Source organism: Nomascus leucogenys, chromosome 5 (assembly GCF_006542625.1).
Source record: "Nomascus leucogenys isolate Asia chromosome 5, Asia_NLE_v1, whole genome shotgun sequence".
Lineage (NCBI taxonomy): Eukaryota > Metazoa > Chordata > Mammalia > Primates > Hylobatidae > Nomascus > Nomascus leucogenys.
The window spans coordinates 12,709,556-12,732,298 of NC_044385.1; the positions used below are offsets into that span (position 1 = coordinate 12,709,556).

At 45.3% G+C, this 22,743-nt stretch overlaps 1 protein-coding gene across 3 annotated transcripts in view; it reads right to left on the minus strand.

The window, feature by feature from the left end:
- TBCE (tubulin folding cofactor E) overlaps window positions 1–22,743 on the minus strand; it is a 77,289-nt gene that overhangs the window by 12,050 nt on the left and 42,496 nt on the right. For 2 of the 3 annotated variants that reach the window (XM_003267281.4, XM_003267283.4), the window contains exons 4-11: window positions 21,881–22,066; window positions 16,923–17,011; window positions 9,622–9,721; window positions 6,271–6,370; window positions 2,775–2,851; window positions 1,236–1,331; window positions 630–694; window positions 472–536 (exon numbers count right to left, since the gene is read on the minus strand). In XM_003267281.4, the coding sequence (XP_003267329.1) occupies window positions 472–536; window positions 630–694; window positions 1,236–1,331; window positions 2,775–2,851; window positions 6,271–6,370; window positions 9,622–9,721; window positions 16,923–17,011; window positions 21,881–22,066 (778 nt within the window). Of the gene's footprint in view, window positions 1–471; window positions 537–629; window positions 695–1,235; window positions 1,332–2,774; window positions 2,852–3,954; window positions 4,108–6,270; window positions 6,371–9,621; window positions 9,722–16,922; window positions 17,012–21,880; window positions 22,067–22,743 lie in introns of all 3 variants that reach the window. The other variant, XM_003267282.4, reaches the window with a different exon arrangement.

A 22,743-nucleotide genomic window follows, 5' to 3' on the forward strand; every position in this document is an offset into this window, starting at 1 on the left:
CGCAACCTCCGCCTCCTGAGTTCAGGCGACTCTCCTGCCTCAGCCTCCCGAGTAGCTGGGATTACAGGCAAGCGCCACCTGTAATCCCAGGTTAATTTTGTATTTTTTTTTTTTTTTTTTTTTGGTAGAGATGGGGTTTCACCATGTTGGTCAGGCTGGTCTCGAACTCCTGACCTCAGGTGATCCGCCCGCCTCGGCCTCCCAAAGTGCTGGGATTACAGGCGTGAGCCACTGCGCCCAGCCACTTTTACTCTATTATGTGCCGTTTAAGTGTGAAGTCCACTTAAGTGTGAAGTGAACTAATTTCTTTCTTAATATTTTTGGCTCCTTATGAGGAGTTTCACGCTGAGGAGGCATTTCTCTTTCGATTTAAATTTTTTTTTACTTTTTTGGTAGAAGGAACCTCCAGACTCTGCCTTGAGAGTGGAAAGAGGCAACAGTGTGCTGGGCATACTCCGAAGCAGCTCTTACTTGTGATATCTGATTGTCATTTACTACAAGGTACTTCAAGGACGGGAACATGGATGTTTTGCACCCTATAAAAAGAGGAATGAAGTTACACAGTAGAAGTGAAAGTAGCTGAAGTATAGTGTGGGGGGGCAGTGGGGAACTTTACTAATCTTATATACCAATTCCAGCATCCGGAAAATGTAGAGAAGAAATTCCAATGTCAGAGAGGATTAATTTTTCTAACCTGAAATTCAAAATGTAAAATTTGATTACACAGAACAATTTAAAATGCTATGGGGTATCAACCAGACTCGGTTTGTAAATTTTTTCCTACACCCTGGGTTTTTAATCCCATGTAAAATACTGAGAAATCATAAAGTCCAACTTAGGACGTGCAAAGTGAACTCTTTATCCTATGTTCTAATGACTCTATGGTCACCTAATGGTTCTTGAGTACCTACTGCTATGTCAGGTGCTAAATGCGTCTCAGAGGAAAGAGACACAGTCTCCTGCCCGGAGTTTAATGAATGACTCTTGGCATTATCACCAGGGTCAAATTATTCATTCTTCCAATTATCTGGTACAGACATAGTTCACATTATACAGGGTTCACAAGTAAATTTTCTAAATGAATTCAAATGAAAATTTCCCAAAGGGAATTACTCAATTTAGAAATTCCATCATTGTGATCACGTTTCTACTGAGAAAGCATACATAGCATACGAAAACTGCTTCAGTAAGAATTGACTGAACACTATTGTATCAGGCATTTAGGGGCAAATTACCTGGGCAGGTGGGCTATAAGATACAGCTGATTTTCATCAATTAATTGATTAGAGGAAAGGTCTAATAACTTGATTGTCTGGAGAACATCTGTTGGCCTGTATGGAAAATAAAATTTTTTCACCGTGAATTTATCTCTTAATTGTTTTCAAAGATACAGCCTTAAAACCCCTGCATTTGGTGCGATGGAGGGTTGGGGGTAAGAAGCAAGTGAATATGACTGTAAAGGGGCAACCTGAGGGGTCCCTGTGGTGATGCACACATTCCTGCCGGTATCAGTGTCACACCTAGCCTGTGATCCTATATCATAGTTTTGCAACTTGTTACCAATGGGGGAACCTGGGTCATGGGTACAAGTGATCTCTGTGTATCATTTCTTATAAAATTTCATGTGAATATATGATTATCTCAAAATAAAAAAATTTAATTTAAAAAACCTGCAGGCCAGGCACGGTGGCTCACGCCTATAATCCCAGCACTTTGGGAGGCCGAGGCAGGCGGATCACCTGAGGTCGAGTTCAAGACCAGCCGGGCCAACATGGTGAAACCCCGTCTCTACTAAAAATACAAAAATTAGCCAGGCATGGTGGCACGTGCCTGTAGTCCCAGCTACACGGGAGGCTGAGGCAGGAGAATCACTTGAACCAGGGAGGTGGAGGTTGCAGTGAGCCGAGATGGCGCCATTGCACTCCAGCCTGGGTGACAAGAACGAAACTCTGTCTCAAAAAAAAAAAAAAAAAAAACACCTGCATTTGCCTACATAATGAAACCCTTCTGTAAACGAAAATCTTTAAGATTCTGAATCCTTTAATTCAGAATTTGTTGTAAATTTTCCCACAGTTAGGTTAATTTTACATAGTAATTTAATATTATTAATTAAAAAAGGAGATGAGGCAGAAATATATTTCAGAGAACAAGGTTTTACATGGACTTTGGTACAATGACCTTAAACAGATGATGCTAATGAAAAATACATTATTTAATCCTTATGGCATATCCTACAGAACTTCCATTTAGAAATGGCAAGTTGGCCAGGCATAGTGGCTCACAAGGTCAGGAGTTCGAGACCAGCCTGGCCAAGATGGCGAAACCCCATCTCTACTAAAAATAAAGAAAATTAGCCGGGCGTGGTGGCAGGCACCTATAATCCCAGCTACTCGGGAGGCTGAGGCAGGAGAATCGCTTGAACTCAGGAGGCGGAGGTTACAGTGAGCCAAGATCGCCACTGCACTCCAGCCTGGGCGACAGGGTGAGACTCTGTCTCAAAAAAAAAAAAAAAAAAAGAAACAGCAAGTTAATACACTGATTGATGCAAAACTAATATAACTCATGTCTTCACAAATATTTAATTCTGATGAGTTTCCTTTGATTAGAACCAATTAGTGAAACTCTAATTTGCAAAGGCAATGAATAATAGGCATTTTTCCTAATTCTTGTTTGCAAATCCTTCTAAAAATTAAGGTTAGATATAATTGATACCATTTATTTACTCAGAATGATGATTAAATGGGGATAGATGCATTCAGGTAAGCGCTAGTTACCTTTCGGAAATGAAAATATTGTCAGACTCAAGGTAGAGTTCCTCCAGGCCTGGGCACCCCGCAGCACACCGCAGCACCTGGAAGAGAAACTCGGTTCAGGCTCAGGTGGCCTCTGCTGGCTGTTTCTTCCCGGGTGTTCACAGGAACCACCACAAGGATTCAGCTCAGTTACTGTTTCAGCAAACAAGTGCTTCAAGGACAGTTCATAAGACTTATGTTTCAGGCCTGGAACGGTGGTGGGGGTGATAAATAGAATGTTAAGGGGGTGCATTTTAATGCTGTGGGAGCACATACTGTGGGCACTTTGAGGCCTTGGAGGTAGGTGTCAATGCATGGTTTAGGTAAAGCAGCTACGAGGTGGAACAGGAGATACTAACTGCACATATTATTATTTGATAGAATTTGCTTAACCAAAATAAGTAAATTGATGTTACACACTTTTCCCCAATTCTAAATGCCAATCTGGGTTTGTAAAGGATATGCTAATTTTTCACATCCTTTCATAAATTTCTCAACAATTATTTCTTTCACTATTTTTTTAATTATACATTTTTTAAAGTTTTCATTATATATTCATGACAAATATTCTACATCCATGATTCTCTCCAGTCAAAAGTTCTTTGAGGTCGGGCACGGTGGTTCATGCCTGTAATCCCAGCACTTTGGGAGGCCGAGGCAGGTGGATCACTTGAGGTCAGGAGTTGGAGACCAGCCTGGCCAACATGATGAAACCCCATTACTACTAAAAATACAAAAATGGTCGGTTATGTGGCACACGCCTGTAATCCCAGCACTTTGGGAGGCTGAGGCGGGCAGACTGCCTGAGGTCGGGAGTTTGAGACCAGCCTGGCCAACATGGTGAAAACCCATCTCTACGAAAAATACAAAAAATTAGCTGGGCGTGGTAGTGGACATCTGTAATCCCAGCTACTTGGGAGGCTGAGGCAGGAGAATTGTTTTGGCCCAGGAGGCAGAGGTTGCAGTGAGCCAGTATCACACCACTGCACTCCAGCCTAGGCAACAGAGCAAGACTCCATCTCAAAAACCAAATAGTTGAGATGACGCCCTTGGCCATGGCCAATTAGAGAATGGAATCATCTGACTCACCCATCCTGCAAACAGTCCTGCAGATAGCACAGGTTTTAAACTGGCTGTTAAACCTGCCCGTGACCTCACTGGCCTTGGCCACGTTCATCCGCATGGATGTGTGGTCCTTGGCACTGATGATGCAGTTGCTGGTGGAGCATTTCTGCAGCACGCACAGATCCACGAACTTGCTGGCGTCTTTCTGCATGTCGAGACCGTGCCTGCTGCCACCACACTGCGCATGAGCCTAATTTTTTTTTTTACAAAAAAAAATTTTACAAAAAATTATTATATATTATATAATTAGGTATAATAATATATTTTATATATATATATATGTATATATATATATAGCATCTACAGGATCTCTCTATGTTGCCTAGGTGGGTCTTGAACTCCTGGCCTCAAGCGATTCTCCTGCCTGGGCCTCTGAAAGTGCTGGCTGGAATTATAGGCGAGAGCCACCATGACCAGCCTCACCAACTATTTCTAAATTTTCTCATTGGAATTTTACTGCCATCTCCACCACCTGAATTTCTGTGTGCCCTTCCTAGTTTATTTGGAGGGTGAGATGGGTCTTGCTCTGTCGCCCAGGCTGGAGTGCAAAGGTGCAATCCTAGCTCACTGCAGCCTCAAACTCCTGGGCTCAAGTGATCCTCCCACCTCAGCCTCCCAAAGCGCTGGGATTGCAGGTGTGAGCCCCAGTGCCAGTGCCTGGCCCCTTCTTGTCTTCCAGCTACATCTACACCTTGAGAGGGAGTAAGCGCCTCACAGAGGAGAGGCCCTAGGAAAGAGGCTCCATGGCCGTGGGCATATTAAGGGCACAAGGGGCCCACCTGTCTCTCACTGAGTGGCCTCTGTGGCACTTCCTGGGTGAACATGGCTGGGAATGTATTTCTACACCCTTGGTTTGAAAGGGGAATGCCCGAGCTGGGCGCGGTGGCTCACGCCTGTAATCCCAGCATTTTGGGAGGCTGAGGCGGGCAGATCATTTGAGGTCAGGAGTTCAAGACCATCCTGTCCAACATGGTGAAACCCCGTCCCTACTAAAAATACAAAAATAAGCTGGGCATGGTGGCGAGCGCCTGTAATCCCAACTACTTGGGAGGCTGAGGCTGGAGAATTGCTTGAACCCAGGAGACGGAGGTTGCAGTGAGCCGAGATCACGCCACTGCACTCCAGCTTGGGCAACAGAGCGAGACTCTGTCTCAAGAAAAATAAATAAATAAAAAATGAAAGTGGGCTGGGCACAGTGGCTCACGCCTGTAATCCCAGGACTTTGGGAGGCTGAGGCGGGTGGATCACCTAAGGTCAGGAGTTCGAGACCAGCCTGACCAACATGGAGAAACTCTGTCTCTACTAAAAATACAAAATTAGCTGGGCACGGTGGCACATGCCTGTAATCCCAGCTACCTGAGAGCCTGAGGCGGGAGAATCACTTGAACCTGGGAGGCGAAAGTTGCAGTGAGCCGAGATTGCGCCACTGTACTCCAGCTTGGGCAACAGAGCGAGACTGTTTCAAGAAAAATAAATAAATACAAATGAAAGTGGGCTGGGCACGGTGGCTCACACCTGTAATCCCAGCACTTTGGGAGGCCGAGGCGGGCAAATCACCTGAGGTCAGGAGTTCGAGACCAGCCTGACCAACATGGAGAAACCGTGTCTCTACGTCTCTACTAAAAATGCAAAATTAGCTGGGCGTGGTGGTACCTGCCTGTAATCCCAGCTACTTGGGAGGCTGAGGCGGGAGAATGGCTTGAACCTAGGAGACGGAGGTTGCAGTGAGCCGAGACTGCACCATTGCACTCCAGCCTGGGCAACAAGAGTAAAACTCCGTCTCAAAAAAAAAAAGAAAGTGGAACGCTCTGGGTGTGTGAAGTCAGTACACCTCAGACAGGAAATAGTACTGCCAGATATAAGTCCCAAATGCTGCTGTGCCAAGGACCCACAAGTCTACTTTTGAGCCCAGCTGTATAAAATGAACAGTGGATTCCAAGAGCCGAACTTCTAACAAGAAAATGATGTGAGAACCTTTCTGCTGCTTGGCTTCTGTTCTAAAAAAAACTTACAGGAAAATTCAGGAAGCTAGTCACTAGCCAACACTACGGCTTTTCGAAGCTCAGCACATACTTGTTCATACCACAACGGGGCGCCACTGTTTATAAAGGCACCAGAACAAGTCAAAATGAGCTGAAATAGGACATGGATTTCCAGATGCAAAACTCAACTATGATGCTCTTTTAACTCGTTTTTATAAGGCACTTTAAAGAGTCCTGTTACCTATTAATAGATATTGGGATGATTTAAATGAAGCCACAGCTGCACTATTAAACTGTACTAACAATTCCCTATTAAACCAAACATTTTTAATTGCTTATTAATGTGTAATAAACCAAAGAAATATGATTACCTCAGCCCACTTTATTCCTGTTTGATTGAGGACTAAAATCTTCAGTGCAGAAAGCGTTCCAGTTAATACTGAACCGGAGGGAAATTTTAGTTTATTTTCACTGTGTAGAAAAAAAAGATACAATATACTTATTTCTATACAGTAAACCCAACTGAAATAGTTGTTGAAAGCAACAATTTGGGTTTTAATCTAAGGGGTTTGATTTGTTTCAATCTTAAAATGGAATTATATTTTAAAAATCACTTTCTTAATGATTCAAGTGAATCAAGACTACCTAATTTTTAACATTTATAACATACCACTTGTTGGTATCAGCTGTGTAAAGATGCTTTCACAGGATTAGGGCAGCTGTATGCGGCTGCAGGCTTCCTAAACCCAAAACTCAGGCGTTTGCAAGGTGAGCTTCCAGCTTCACAAGATATGGCTCTGGATATTGCAAAACAAAGTCCCGTTCTCCAGTCTTACTGATACACTAAATCGTGGGCTAGAATTTTGCTTCTCTAAACATAGAGTCTGCCCTTTGGCTATGAAGATGGATGAAATTATTGCCCTTAAATTCTTTCTCAAAACCCTAATCTCAGAAAGTATTCAATCCTGACAGTCACTCTGAAAGAAGATACTATTAAAAAACACAAGCCCATATTTCCAGAAGATGAGACACCATGGGTTGAATTATCTCCGTTTGCTCTATTTGGGAGCACAACTCATTCAGGCCTGTCTACCTGCTTTACTGTACACTCACCTGTCTATGCAAAAATGGTTCAAGAATGAAAGGGGAAACCTGTGCTAGGCACGGTAGCTCATGCCTGTAATCCCAGAACTTTGGGAGGCCAAGGCAGATGGATCACCTGAGGTCAGGAGTTCAAGACTAGCCTGGCCAACATGATGAAACCCCGTCTCTACTAAAAATAAAAAATTAGCCGGGCGTGGTGGCAGGCACCTCTAGTCCCAGCTACTTGGGAGGCTGAGGCAGGAGAATCGCTTGACTCTGGGAGGCGAAGGTTGCAGTGAGCCAAGATCACACCACTGCACTCCAGCCTGGGCAACAGAGTGAGACTCTGCCTCAAAAAAAAAAAAAAAAGGAGGAAGCCTGGCTAAGCCCTTGGAAAGTTAGGTTCTGAGATTAAAACAAATCAAATATTCAGGAAGGTCTAGAAAAGTGTGACATTAGTAAAATAGGTAGATTAATGAAAAATCCTTATAAAAACAGAATTAAACAGTATCCCAATGAAATTACTCATTTCTACAGCAATTAAACGCTAGAAGTTTTCAAATAAACAAGCACTTTTAATAATATCACCTCTTTTCTCCTACTCCCCAATTAAATAGCACCTCCCCCAACCTTCCATCTTTACGGTCAGGCTAAAAAGAAATAAGATCTTGCAGTTCAATGTCAATCTAACTCATCCCCACCTGATAAAAGTTAAAACATATTCCTTATTCATGAATCACCTCATGTGACCTTTTACAAGGCTATAATAATCAATGTGCTCCTTAAAGATTAAAGTGTCCTTAAAGAGGCAGGACATGGTGGCTCACGCCTGTAATTCCAGCACTTTGGGAAGCCGAGGTGGGTGGAAAACCTGAGGTCAGGAATTCAAGACCAGCCTGGCCAACACGGCGAAACCCTGCCTCTACTAAAAATACAAAAAGTAGCCAGCAGTGGTGGTGGGCACCTATAGTCCCAGCTACTCAGGAGGCTGAGGCAGGAGAACCCCTTGAACCCGCGAAGGGGAGGCTGCAGTGAGCCGAGATCACGCCATTGCACTCCAGCCTGGGCGACAAGAGTGAGACTCCATCTCAAAAAAAAAATATATATATATATATATATATACACAAATAAATAAATAAGGCTTGGCACAGTGGCTCACACCTGTAATCCCAGCACTTTGGGAGGCTGACGTGGGCGGATCACGAGGTCAAGAGATTGAGACTATCCTGGCCAACATAGTGAAACCCCGTCTCTACTAAAATTACAAAAATTAGTTGGGCGTGGTGGCTCGTGCCTGTAGTCCCAGCTACTCAGGAGGCTGAGGCAGCAGAATCGCTCAAACCCGGGAGGCAGAGGTTGCAGTGAGCCAAGATCACGCCACTGCACTCCAGACAGGGCGAGACTCTGTCTCAAATAAATAAATAAATAAATAAATAAAGTGTCCTTAAAGATTAAATGTGTCCTTAAAGTTAAATTTAGATAAATTCAAGTAAACCAAAATCTGGCTGTATAAAAATGTCTACTAGTGAAGCAGCTACATTGTCTGGGGTATATACCTGGTGTTCCTCTTCTCCCACCAGGAAAATTTAGGACACAGACACTCGGCTCACTGCAAGCTCCACCTCCCAGGTTCATGCCATTCTCCTGCCTCAGCCTCCCGAGTAGCTGGGACTACAGGCGCCCACCACCACGCCCGGCTAATTTTTTGTATTTTTAGTAGAGACGGGGTTTCACCTTGTTAATAGCTATGATGGTCTCAATCTCCTGACCTCGTGATCCGCCTGCCTCAGCCTCCCAAAGTGCTGGGATTACAGGCGTGAGCCACTGCGCCTGGCCCTTGTTCGTTTTTTTGACGGAGTCTTGCTCTATCGCCCAGGCTGGAGTGCAATGGCACGATCTCAGCTCACTGCAACCTCTGCCTCCCGGGTTCAAGCAATTATCTTGTCTCAGCCTCCTGAGTAGCTGGGACTACAGTAGAATGCCACCAGGCCCAGCTAATTTTGTATTTTTAGTAGAGACAGGGTTTCTCCATGTTGGTCAGGCTGGTCTCGAACTCCCGACCTCAGGTGATCCGCCTACCTCGGCTTCCCAAAGTGCTGGGATTACAGGAGTGAGCCACTGCACCCGGCCCAGATGCACAGATTTTAGTTCGACTTGAGGAGGCAGTGTCTGATTTACTTAATGCTCACAGATTGGTTCAATCAGGCATGACATTTACATAGCCGGGAAAGGCTGGCCACCCCACCCTAATCTTACTATGTAAATGAAATTTCCCTTTGGCTGGCACCATCTTGTCTGCTCCTTACTGTACACGTGGCTGGAAAAGAGAAGGGAAGATGGAGCTGCCATCTTGAACCTGATTGGCTCAACTGTCCGCATCTATGTCTGCAGCTCGATTTTACAGGCTGCTTGTGTTAGAAAGGAAAACAATTTGGGGCTGCTTTTCATTAAAAGGAAAACCTTACTGAGGACTTCCATACCCTCACTATCAGCCTGAGTAATTTCTTCTTAACTCCCGTATCATCGGGTGGCAGCCGTAATCCTTCCGGCTCCCTACCTCTTTCCACAGAGATGCTGTGAGGAAGCAAGGAGAGATGAGTTTTATTGTTAATGAAAATTCAGCAACCAAGAGTTCATACCTGACATTAAGGACTTCCAGGTGTCTGAGCTGACCAGCAATGTGTATCACTTCATCCCATGATGACAACAGGTTTTTTGACAAATCTACCTTTCTAATATCTAAAAGCACATGTTAAGAAACAGTAATTTCAAAAGATTCACAAAAGACATAAAAGTAGTTACTCTTAATTCCAGAGCATGAGCGCTTTAACTTTTCATTTTATACCCTATAGTCAGCTTGACATTTTTTCAGGAGTACATAATATTTTTAAGTTATCCAAAACTTCACTGAGAAACTAAAAAGTTCATTGTGAGGCCGGGCGAGGTGGCTCACGCCTGTAATCCCAGCACTTTGGGATGCCAAGGTCAGGGGAATCACTTGAGGTCAGGAGTTCAAGACCAGCCTGGCCCACATGGCAAAACCCCATTCTACTAAAAAATACAGAAATTAACCAGGTGTGGTGGCATGCGCTCGTAATTCCAGCTACTCAGGAGGTTAAGGCAAGAGAATCTCTAGAGCCCGGGAGGCAGAGGTTGCAGTGAGTGGAGACTGCGCCACTGCACTCCAGCCTGGGTGACAGAGTGAGACTGTCTCAAAAAACTAAAAGTAAATTAAAAGTTCATTGTTATATACTCAAAAATTGAGACAAACATCTACAATCAAATGAAAAAGAACCAAATGTCATAACGCTAAGCCATCCTAGCACTATCCAACAAAAGGAGTGGGGAAAAGCAGTGAGGGTAACTTTGATTTCTAAAGCACCTAAGGTATACACACAAGCCTCACCCCAGCACATGACCTTCTATGGGGCACCATTACCATAGGAATCTCCAGATAAATAGCATCTACAGGGGAGAGAAGAGGGGTCAACTTGGGACACATGTTCAAAAGTGCATGACTTAGGAATTGAGAGGGTGTCCAGTAGCCTGGAGGCAGTTGTACAGTATCACTCCAACTGCCCCTGATACAGGGATTCAGAGAGGATAACACGGGGGGCTGGAAAAGCAAAGCCTACAGGCAACACAAGTGGAGGTGAGGGGCTAGGTGCAGGTGCAGCACCATCAAGACGGGGCACAGCTTAGCCAGGTCCCTGCAGAGAAAGACAGAGGAGCTTGCAGCAGGACCGGGCCAGCTAGTGGAGGAGCTACACTCTCATCTAATACGTGTATGTGTGGAAATTAGTCAATGCATTCGTCTATTCTGCAAGTAATTATTTAAGGCCAGGAGCATCACAGTGAGCAAAGCAGTGTCATCGGGGAGAGACGATCGCGACACAAGGGCATCTACAGTATGTCACAGGCAGGCCTGTGTGCTCAGGGACAGAGCAGGGCACGCAGGAAAGGTGTGTGGCTGTTCTATATGCAGTGCTCAGGGAAGACCACCTCCTCTAACGAGGGCATCTGAGCAGTGAGCTGAGGGAAATGGGGGAACGCCATCTGGGAGAGGAGCACGCGGCGGCGGAGTGACAAGAGCAAAGGCCCCGGGGTGGGAATGAGCTCAGCCTATGACCGGGACCGCCAGCGCCTGTGTGACTGGAGCAGAGGGGCTTGGGGGTACTAGAAACAAGGTCACAAGGGACAAGGGGCCAGGCCACATCACAAAGGGCCTTGCAGGCCACTTCAAAGTCTTTGCTAGTCTTTGCTTGAAACGGGAGATATTGGAGGCTTTGGAACAGTGACAGGTGACCTGGGTCTTTTAAAAATCACTCTGCTTTGACTTTGATCTATATTATGTCAAAAAAAAAAAAAAAAAAAAAAACAGTAAAAGTCACTGTGCTACTGGGTTGAGCACGATTGCAGGGAAACAAAGGAGGGCCGGGAGTCTCCAGGAGGCCGGAGCAGACCAGCAGCATGAGAGGGCAGAACATGTCAGAGGGGGCGTCTGACTCTGGAAGTGGGGCTCACAGGATTTGCTAATGGATTTAGGTGTGGGGCATGGGAGAAAGGGAGTGTCAAGGACAACTCCAAGATCTGTGGCCTGTGCAACTGGAACTGTCATTTATTAAGAGGGAAAAGGCTACAGGATGAGCAGGCGTGAGGGGTCTTAGTTTTGGACATGCTAAATCTATGATGGCTATGAGACATCCAGACAGAGGTATCAAAGCAGCAGCTGGAGAGACCGATGTGGAAGAGGGCAGGCTGTGGAGGAGTGCCAGCCACACCCCAGAAGGTCTCTCAAGAAGCCCAAGGCTCCCAAGTCTGAGCCTCGGGGTACACCCAACACCCTGCAACCAGAGAAAGGTCCCACAGAAGCCACTGAGGAGGAGTGGCCAGTGACAGAAGAAGAGCTCTAAGATCCAGGCCAGGCGCAGTGGCTCACGCCTGTAATCCCAGCACTTTGAGAGGCCAAAGTGGGCGGATCACCTGAGGTCAGGAGTTCGAGACCAGCCTGGCCAACATGGTGAAATCCTGTCTCTACTAAAGTTACAAAAATCAGGCCGGGAACTATGGCTCATGCCTGTAATCCCAGCACTTTGGGTGGCCAAAGCGGGCGGATCACCTGAGGTCAGGAGTTCGAGACCAGCCTGACCAACACGGAGAAACCCCATCTCTACAAAAAATACAAAATTAGCCGGGCATGGTGGCGCATGTTTGTAATCCCAGCTACTCGGGAGGCTGAGGCAGGAGAATCGCTTGAATCTGGGAGGCGAAGGTAGCAGTGAGCCAAGATCGTGCCATGGCACTCCAGCCTGGGCAACAAGAACGAAACTCCATCTCAAAAAACGAAAAAAACAAAAACAAAAAATCAGCCAAGCGTGGTGGCACGCACCTGTGGTCCCAGCTACTCAGGGGGCTGAGGCAGGAGAATTGCTTGAACCTGGGTGCCAGAAGGTTACAGTGAGCCGAGATCACGCCACTGCACTCCAGCCTGGGTGAAAGAGCGAGACTCCATCTCCAAAAAAAAAAAGAGTAATAACAAGAGCATCAGCGACAGCCACCACCCGCACTGCTGCTGCCACTGTTAACCAGACCCAGGCGCTATGCTGATTGCTGGGTCGTTTTCCTTTTTCACAGCAGAACAAACAGTGGCACAGCAGTCACAGGGCTGTGTCATTGTGTGCAAATGAACAAGTGGGAAGTTACACCCAAGTCAGCCTCGATCCAAAATCCATTTCATTGCACCCCATAATGCAACAAGGAGTCATCAAACATACATAAAACGTGGAGAAAGTTTCTTTACAAAAACAGCAGCATCACTCCAAAGCATTGGTTAGAACGGAAATAATTTTAGGCAGGAACCAATTAGGAAGCTCTGCAAGAAGGTCAGGAACAAGGGAAGGACAGCAGAGAAGATGCGAAGAAAGGGATGACTCCAAACCCGGTCACCAGCTACCCATGCCCGAATCCTGCCAGCTGCCTGGACTATTACAGCCCAAGAGCTAACAATAGGGTCTACCCTCGTAAACAGTTGCATTTCAACCAGTAATATGAGTACCTGCAGAATAGCTTCGATTTTGCCGTGGCCGTCGCATCAAATGGAAGGGAAAAGAGTCGGTGCAGGCTACCGAAAATTCCAGACCCGGCAAACACCCTCCAGGTCCCCTCGGGCTCCTCCTCCGCCCTTGGGGACATACCTGCATGATGGCTTCTGTGAACTGTTCCTCCACTCCTCCTCCTCAGCCTCCCCTCGGCTGCCCTGGCTTCCTGACACTGCCTGACGCAGACTCGTGCGAGGGGTGCTTTCCCGGCCCCTGGGTGACACTTTGGCCACCCTGTGTTTCCATTAACCCCGCTAAATCGGCTGTTAGGCTGCTGAGGAAGGGTTTAAGTCCAATCACGCTTCCCTCACTGCTGCTTCCCATTATGTAGCCTAGAGTTATCATTGTTTCTAAGGTCTGTACAGAGCACACAGACCACCTACATCCTGAAATCAACCACGAACAACAGCTGTCAATATGTGGTCGCCCCTCCCACACACACCGTTCAAGGAGCCCCCGTGAAAGCACAGGCCAAGCACCTGGGCACAGATTCTCCTCCGCAGGTCATGAGGGAGGAGGAGGCTCATCCCCTGCCCTGGAAGCGCCCTCAGATTTGACATACCCGGGTCTGCAGCTCTCCCACTACCTTGACTTCTGGTCGAGTAAATAACCTCAAAGACAGACCAATCCAAAAAAGGATGACTGGATTAAGCACCCAAAGCAATACTTCAACTTCTGGCGAGAATTCAACCGGGAGCTGCAAGACATTTATCACTGTATCTGCAAATACCAATCATGACTTGATTATCTTCGTGAAACCTCATTTCTTCGTGTCCTGGGGGACATTTTTCTCCAGAAAACTGCAGTATAAATAAACAACATGCTGATTCTCCAGGACACTGCTGACAGCTCTGAGCAACCCAACAGCCAGCACTCCCAAACCCATTTACTGCCACATCTGTCCTTTTTTTGAGATGGAGTCTCGCTCTTGTCGCCCAGGCTGCAGTGCAATGGCGCGATCTCGGCTCACTGTAACCTCTGCCTCCCAGGTTCAAGTGATTCTCCTGCCTCAGCTTCCCAAGTAGTTGGGATTACAGGCACCCACCACCATGCCTGGCTAATTTTTGTACTTTAGTAGAGATGGGGTTTCACCACGTTGGCCAGGCTGGTCTCGAACTCCTGACCTTAGGTGATCCACCCGCCTTGGCCTCCCAAAGTGCTGGAATTACAGGCGTGAGCCACCACACCTGGCCCCCCACTTTTTTTTTTTTTTTTTTGACAAGAGTCCTGCACTGTCACCCAGGCTAGAGTGCAGTGGTGTGATCTCGGCTCACTGCAATCTCTGCCTTCTGGGTTCAGGCGATTCTCCTGCCTCAGCCTCCTCCTGAGTAGCTGGGATTAGAGGCGCCCGTAACTATACCCAGTTAATTTTTTGTATTTTTAGTACAGACAGTGTTTCACCATGTTGGCCAGGCTGGTCTTGAACTCCTGACCTCAGGTGATCCACCCGCCTTGGCCTCCCAGAGTGCTGGGATTACAGGCATGAGCCACTGCACACGGCCCGATTACCAATCTTCTGAAATAGTTTAGGAATAGGCCAGGCAGAATGCAGAATGCTCTGACACTTCTGTGGCATTGGCTCCTCAGCAAACTCTTTTCTGCATCCAGTTCAATTCCCCTCACTCCAGCTGCCTACTTCTGAAAATGACCTCATATTTGCAACACGCTGGGGTCAACGGAGGAGGCTGCTCAGGGGCAGAGACTGGATGTTGCAGCTACCACAGGTCCCAGCAGACCCCCAGACTGTTTCCCCCAAGGGAATTGAACCCTCAGACACAGACGGAGAGAGTTCTGATCTAATTTCCTTCACTGCACTGTCAGGGCATTTTGCCAAAGAGAGCTACTTCACCTGGCATCTCTTCACTCAGAAAAAAACTAATCAAAACTGATATTTTTTGCAAAAGTTATGTAGAGATCAGACAGACTTAATGAATTGGGAAAAGACCTTTTAAAGTTAGAGAAAGTCTATTTGGTTTCCATGGGAAATTTCTTTCTTTTTTTTGAGACAAAGTCTCACTCTGTTACCCAGGCTGGAGTGCAATGGCATGACCTCACTCGCTGCTACCTCCGCCTCCCGGGTTCAAGCAATTCTCCCTGCCTCAGCCTCCCAAGTAGCTGGGATTACAGGCATGCACCACCATGCCCGGCTAATTTTTGTATTTTTAGTAGAGATGGAATTTCACCATGTTGGCCAGGTTGGTCTCAAACTCCTGACCTCAGGTGATCCGCCCACCTCTGCCTCCCAAAGTGCTGGGATTACAGGCATGAGCCACTGTGCCCAGCCTCCATGGGAAATTTCTTAATAGAAACAGGGTCTCCCAGGCTGAAGTACAGTGGCATGATCATGGCTCATCACAGCCTCAAACTCCTGGGCTCAAGCAGTCCTCCCACCTCAGCCTCCCGAGTAGCTGAGATAACAGGCACATGCCACCACACCCAGTTTTGTTTTGTTTTGTTTACTTTTTTATAGAGACAAGGTCTCACAATGTTCCCAAGGCTGGTCTCAAACAGTCCTCCAGTCTCAGCCTCCCAAAGTGCTGAGATTACCGGCATGAGCCACCATGCCCATCCTTGAAATTTTCTTTTAACTTACCTCCAACATTTTTGCTTATGGGCAAAAAAGAAATATATGACAAAAATAACACTAATAAGAGAAGGTAGGGAAAAGAGATTCCAAACTTCATAAAGAGCCTCTTTTGGGGTATTATAACAAACTGCATTCAGCTGCATGAAACCAGAACCAGAGTCTTTCCCACTAAAAATAACTGCATTAGGCCAGGTGTGTGGCTCACACCTATAATCTCAGCACTTTGGGAGGCCGAGGCGGGGGAATCACCTGAGGTCCGGAGTTCATGACCAGCCTCGCCAATGTGGCGAAACCCCGTCTCTACTAAAAATACAAAAATCAGCCAGACGTGGTGGCGGGCACGTGTAATCCCAGCTACTCGGGAGGCTGGGGCAGAAGAATCACTTGAACCTGGGAGGCAGAAGTTACAGTGAGCTGAGATCACGCCACAGCACTCCAGCCTAGGCGACAGGGCAAGACTCCATCTCAAAAAAAAAAAAAAAAAAAAAAAAGAACTGCATGAGAAAACAGACCAGGGCTGAAGCAGATTCATCTTGGGTTCCCAGTACATAGTCAGCAGCCCAGGTTCCCTCTCCTCTGCTCTCCCAACCTGTACCGGATGGCTTTCTTCACACGTGTAAGACAGCTGCCAAAGCCCTGGGCTTTCCATCCGCTCGAGGCAGGGGAAGGGTAAAAGCAACAGGCAAAAAGCAGAGGCCAAGTGTGCCCCCTTTCTTTTTTTTTGAGACGAAGTCTTGCTCTGTCGCCAGGCTGAGTGCACTGGCGCGATCTCGGCTCACTGCAACCTCCGCCTACTGCGTTCAAGCAATTCTCCTGCCTCAGTCTCCTGAGTGGCTGGGACTACAGGCACACGCCACCACACCTGGTTAATTTTTGTATTTTTAGTAGAGACAGGTTTCACCATCTTGGCCAGGATGGTCTCGATCTCCTGACCTCATGATCCACCTGCCTCAGCCTCCCAAAGTGCTAGGATTACAGGCGTGAGTCACTGCGCCCGGCCAAGTGTGCCCCCTTTCAAGGAGCCCGGTCTAGAAACTTCCACCTCAACTGGGGGAAGTCATGCTGGCAAACTTGCAAGCAAAGGGGTCTGGGAAGGTAAATAATTTATCTGGGCCCCAACTACACCAAGCAAAACTGAACTGCATTAGGAAGGAAGTTGTTAAGAATGGGCAATGGGTAGGCAATTAGCAGTCTCTGGCACAGGTATCAAATCCAAAGTCAGATTCCAGTAACAAGCTCTCGGTGAAAAGGATACTAGGACATGCTTCGGCAGCTCCTCCTTTTTCACCAGCACAACTTACTGCACAGTTCCGCAGAGAAACTTCTTGCAACTTGCTCAGCTGACTGCATGAAAAACAGAGTTCACATGGATACATAAGCACGTATGCTATCCACTGGCCCTTTAAAAAATTAAACACATTTCAGACATATAAAAGGGTACCAAAAATAATATACAAATACCAGTAACCACCACCCAAATTAAGAAATAAAGCATTACAAAAAAGAAAAAGAGCACTAGAAACATTACAAATGCAACTGAAGTCCTCTGGGGCCCTCTCCAAACACAATTCTCCCTCTACTCCCAGGGGTAACCTTTTTTTTTTTTTTTTTTTTAGCTGGAGTCTCGCTGTGTTGCCCAGGCTGGAGTGCAGTGGCACGATCTAGGCTCACTGCAACCTCTGCCTCCCAGGTTCAGGTGATTCTCCTGCCTCAGCCTCCCCAGTAGCTGGGATTACAGGCACTTGCTACCACGCCTGGCTAATTTTTGTGTTTTTAGTAGAGACGGGGTTTCACCGTGTTGGCCAGACTGGTCTCGAACTCCTGACCTCAAGTGATCCACCCACCTCGGCCTCCCAAAGTGCTGGGATTACAGGCGTGAGCCACTGCGCCCGGCCCTCCCCAGGGCCTTATACTACATTTGGTGTTTATTTAATCTTAAGCATTTCTTAATATTTTTACCATATATTTCCATATCCCTAAACAATTACAGCATTTTTTAATATTCTGAAACTTGATATAAATGGTATTCTACTCCGCAGAGCCTTCCGCACCTGACTTTCCCTCAACAGTCTATTGTTGAGTGGTGAGATTTCGCTCGGTGACACATGGAGCTCCAGGACATTCATCTTCACACCTTACAGTGTTTGTTATATGAACAGACCACAAGGAATGTAGATACTCTTCTGCTGACATTTAGATTGTTCCCAATCAAGCAGAAGTACATGCTATGGAGCGCTTCTTGCACTCACATGTAAAAGCCTCCCTAAGGTACTTCCTAGACAGCGCGCCCAGCTTCAGCATGACCAGATACTTCCAGCACCCATTTGTTAAGTGTAGAGAATCTTGTGTTTCCTATTCATGAAAAGAATCTGCATACATAATGTCTAAGAACACAGAATCTGGAACCAGACTACCTGGGTTCAAATCCCAATTCCACCATCTCCTTTGGCTTTGAATTAGCACCTCTGTGCCTCAGACTTCACATCTCTAAAAGGCCACGGTATATGCACAAGTTCACAGCAGCATTATTCCTGGTAGTCAAGAGGTGGAAGCAACCCAAGTGTCCATCAATAAATGAAAGGATAAACAAAACGTGGCACGCATATACAACGCAATATTGTGTGAACTTAAAAAAAAGGAAGAAAATTCTGACATATGCCACAATGTGGATGAACCTTGAGTGCATTATGCTAGGTGAAATAAGCCAGTCACAAAAGAACAAATACATGGCCGGGCACAGTGGCTCACGCTTGTAATCCCAGCACTTTGGGAGGCCAAGGCGGGCAGATCACCTGGGGTCAGGAGTTGGAGACCAGCCTGGCCAACATGGTGAAACCCTGTCTCTACTAAAAAAAATACCACAAATTAGCCTAGCGTAGTGGCGGGCACCTATAATCCCAGCTACTCAGGAGGCTGAGACAGGAGAATCGTTACTCAGGAGGCTGAGACAGGAGACTTGCTTGAACCCGGGAGGGTAGAGGTTGCAGTGAGCCAACATCACACCATTGCGCTCCAGCCTGGGCAACAAGAGCAAAACTCTGTCTCAAAAAAAAAAAAAAAAAAATAAAATAAAAAAAAAGAAAGAAAAACTAGGGTACAAAAGGCAGCAGCAGAATTCAAGGGTAGAGGGTCCGAAACTTTCTCAGGCCACAGGGTCCTTAGGGTTTCCATAATTTTTTTCATGGTACTTAGGCCAAAATAAATACCTCACAGTTCCAATTAAGTATGTGGTTAGGGCCAAACAACTTAATCATTACTTATGTCCTGTCAACTCAGTGTCTGCTGGGCACTGCCCAACTTCCCAAACCCTGGAATCAGACTGGATGCCACCAACTCCATTTCCAGTTCCACACTGATTTAAGAGATACTTGCTTTTTTATAAAACAAATATTCCTATTGATGCATGATAGATGTACATAAATACTTGCGTTTTATCGCAGCAACCGCCCAAAAGCCAGCGTTGTAGGCTTATGACATCACCAAAAAGAACTACAGGAATCTCATGAAACAGCCAACTACTTCAAACTGTAGTTTGCACTGTGTCCGACAGATGTCGCTCCTTCCCCCTAAAATTTAAAATAGCCTTCCTTGCCAGGTCAACTTGGCACTAAGCATGAGGACTCAGATCTCAATCCAAGCATCACTCCAGAGCCAAAGCCATCTCCAAGATAAACCATACATAATGGATTTTTAAATTTGTTTTTGATTCCTTTATTGAGTAAGTCTTTTCTTAGTGGTACGATCTCAAAGCTGGCCAACTGGATTTTATTGAGGAGATAAGACAATGGCTTAAAGTAGAGGTTTCAACTCCTGACAGCTATCATTAATTGTAGGATCTCATTTGTTATTCACAACAGCACTTATATCTTAGGTTTTATGTTGTAACTGAGGAAACTGAGGCTTAGAAACAATAAGTAGCTATCTCTAACTTCTGTCAGAGCCAAAAGTGCCTTAGCTGGCGTCTGAACCCAGCCTAACTCCAACACTGGCTGCATTCCACCAAGCTGTCTCATAATTTCTGAATTGACTAATCTCCAGCCAACAAACGAGATTGCTCCAAAATCTCTAAAATTTTACCTTTTCAATCAAGAAAGACACTAGCTAATGATTAAATGCAATGATACTCAAGTAGTAGGGTCATTTATAGAAAAATTCATGAGTTACATAGTTGTTCATAAACTAGGGGATGAAAATCCATTTGCAATTTGTTAATATTCTCAGAGCCCATAATATTCTCTGAAAGAGAATAACCAATAAAAAAAAATGTTTATTTTGGGTAAGAGATACGTAAATATTTGGGGTTTTTTTTTGGTTTGTCTGTCATTTGAGATAAGGTCTCACTATGTCACCTAGGCTGGAGTGCAGTGGTGCAATCATGGCTCACTGCAGCCTTGACCTCCTGGGTTCAGGTGATCTTCCCACTTCAGCTTCCCAAATTGCTGGGACTACAGGCACGAACCACTACACCCAGCTAATTTTGGTATTTATTTATTTATTTTTTGTAGAGACAGGGTTTTGCCATGTTGCCCAGGCTATTTGTATTTTAAATGGGAAAAAATAAAGCAAAGAACTCTAACCCTACGAAGCATGTAGTTCTTTAAATCCAAGTAAATCAGTAGGGTAAACAGTAAAAACTGTTCATGATAGTTATGTTGTTTTTTTTTTTTTTTTTGAGACAGAGTCTCATTCTGTCACCCAGGCTGGAGTGCAGCGGCACGATCTCAGCTCACTGCAACGTCCACCTCCCAGGTTCAAGCGATTCTCTTGCCTCAGCCTCCCAAGCAGCTGGGACTACAGGCGCGTACCACCACACCCAGCTAATTGTATTTTTAGTAGAGACAGGGTTTCACCATGTTGGCCAGGCTAGTCTCAAATTCCTGGCCTAAGTGATCTGCCTGCCTCGGCCTCCAAAAGTGCTAAGATTACAAGCATGAGCCACCACACCCAGCCTGTTTGCGATACTTATATCTAAGTGGTGGCATTAGTTATACTTTTTTGTTCAATTTGTAATTTCTAAATTCTCAACAATAAAGGTATTTTGTTTTATAAAGAACAGTCCATTTGTTCCTTTTTCTAAAACTCTTGATTTATTCTGTTTTTTTTTTAATGGGGGCCATGTATGCTAAAGAGTAGATGTACCAAGAAATGTATTTATTTTCCACATTGTCCCCATGGGCACTTTTATTAATAACAACAATAACAAAAGATAGTAAAGAAATTTACTTTGGACAGAACTATAGCTTAATTCTTTTAGAGACTGAAAGAAAATATATTGCAGGCCTCCAAGTGGCCACAAATTTATTCTCACAGTGGCCACCAGGGGTCCTTACTCAGATGCCTCGTCCAGGTCACTCACCACAGTAGTACGCTGCAAGGCCTGGCCAGTTCTTGTGCAGCCATGACTGGGTTTGTATAAATATTAACATTCTCTCTCTTTGATTCAAGCAGTTCACTGGAATGACTACAAAGCCTCCTTGTACAAAGTCATAATATACAGTTTCAGAGAAAAGAGAATGTTCTCGTGCAGCAGTTTTAAAGTGCATTATTTTAAGGCGGGGTGCAGTGACTCACGCCTGTAATCCCAGTGCTTTGGGAAGCCAAGGATCACTTGAGCCCAAGAGTTCAAGACCAGCCTGGGCAACATAGCAAGATCCTGTCTGTATAAAAATAAAAATACAATACAATACAATAAAATGCATTATTTAGAGCCCATATCCCAAAATTGTGATTCAGCAGATCTGGGATGGGACCAAGGATGCCGCATGTTTCACAGCTCCCCAGGTGATGAAGATGTGCAGCCAGAGGTGAGAACTACTCCCTACTATTAATAGATGGCACCAGCACGCTCCGCGGCATAGGGAACAATTCGGACTGCTGTTTCCATTCCCAACTTACCATCACCATGAAATAGAAAAGAACCCAAAGTCAGCCTTAGTGACTTAGTCAACACGAGATAATATGATATGAATACCAATAATGGGCCAATAAATGTTTCAATTGCAAACTGGATAAATCTACCAATCCTGTGCTAACATAAGAATTTTAATTTCCCTAAATAATTCTTGGATTCCTCAGATTTTGATTCAGTTTCTGTGGAACCATACACCAGTTTAGGAGCAAAGTTGTGAGCATCCATATACAGTCATGGGTATTTCAATTCTGAACCTTAATAAAACCATAAAAGTCAGCTCTGCCATTATAAACTCCACTTACCTTTGCTGTCGCATAAGAGAGTCAAAACCGATAGTCTCCACAGGTTTATTTCCAATTGTAACAATTTGCTCTTTTCTATCTTCGTCTGGTCCATCTTCTAACACATAGCGGTTCTTAATTGCAGTAAGAAAGTCTGTTCCAAAATTTACCTTGTTCGGACGAATAAAGGATCCTCCTGTCGGGTGCCTGGTAAAGAAGAGCAAATGAAACACAGAAAATATTACCCACCAAGAAAGGCCATAAATACAATTTTCTAAAGGTCTTCAAAAATTTCTACATGCTAAAAAATCAAAATTAGCATAAAAGAGAATACCACATACTAAAATAATATATAATCAGTATGATTGACCATAAAGGGTTATGATCATATGCAAGCATGTTAAATCCCTCTAAATAAACTAACAAGTAATATGAAACTGACAATTCACATTAGAAAAAACAGAAGTATTAAATCCTTGGGGGTGGCCAAGCACGGTGGCTCACAACTGTAATCCCAGCACTTTGGGAGGGCAAGGCAGGAGGACCACCCGAGGTCAGGAGTTCAAGACCAGCCTGGCCAACATGGCAAAACCCCCATCTCTACTAAAAATACAAAAATTAGCCCGGCATGGTGGTGCACACCTGTAGTCCCAGCTACTAGGGAGGCGAAGGCCGGAGAATTGTTTGAACTCGGGAAGTGGAGGTTGCAGTGACCCAAGATCATGCCACTGCACTCCAGCCTGGGTGACAGAGCAAGACTCCAGCTAAAAAAATAAAAATAAAAAAATAAAATAAATTGTAGGTAGATTATATACAAAATCTTTTATTTATTTACTTATTTTTTTTTATTTTGGTAACAGAGCGAGACCTTGTCACTTAAAAAA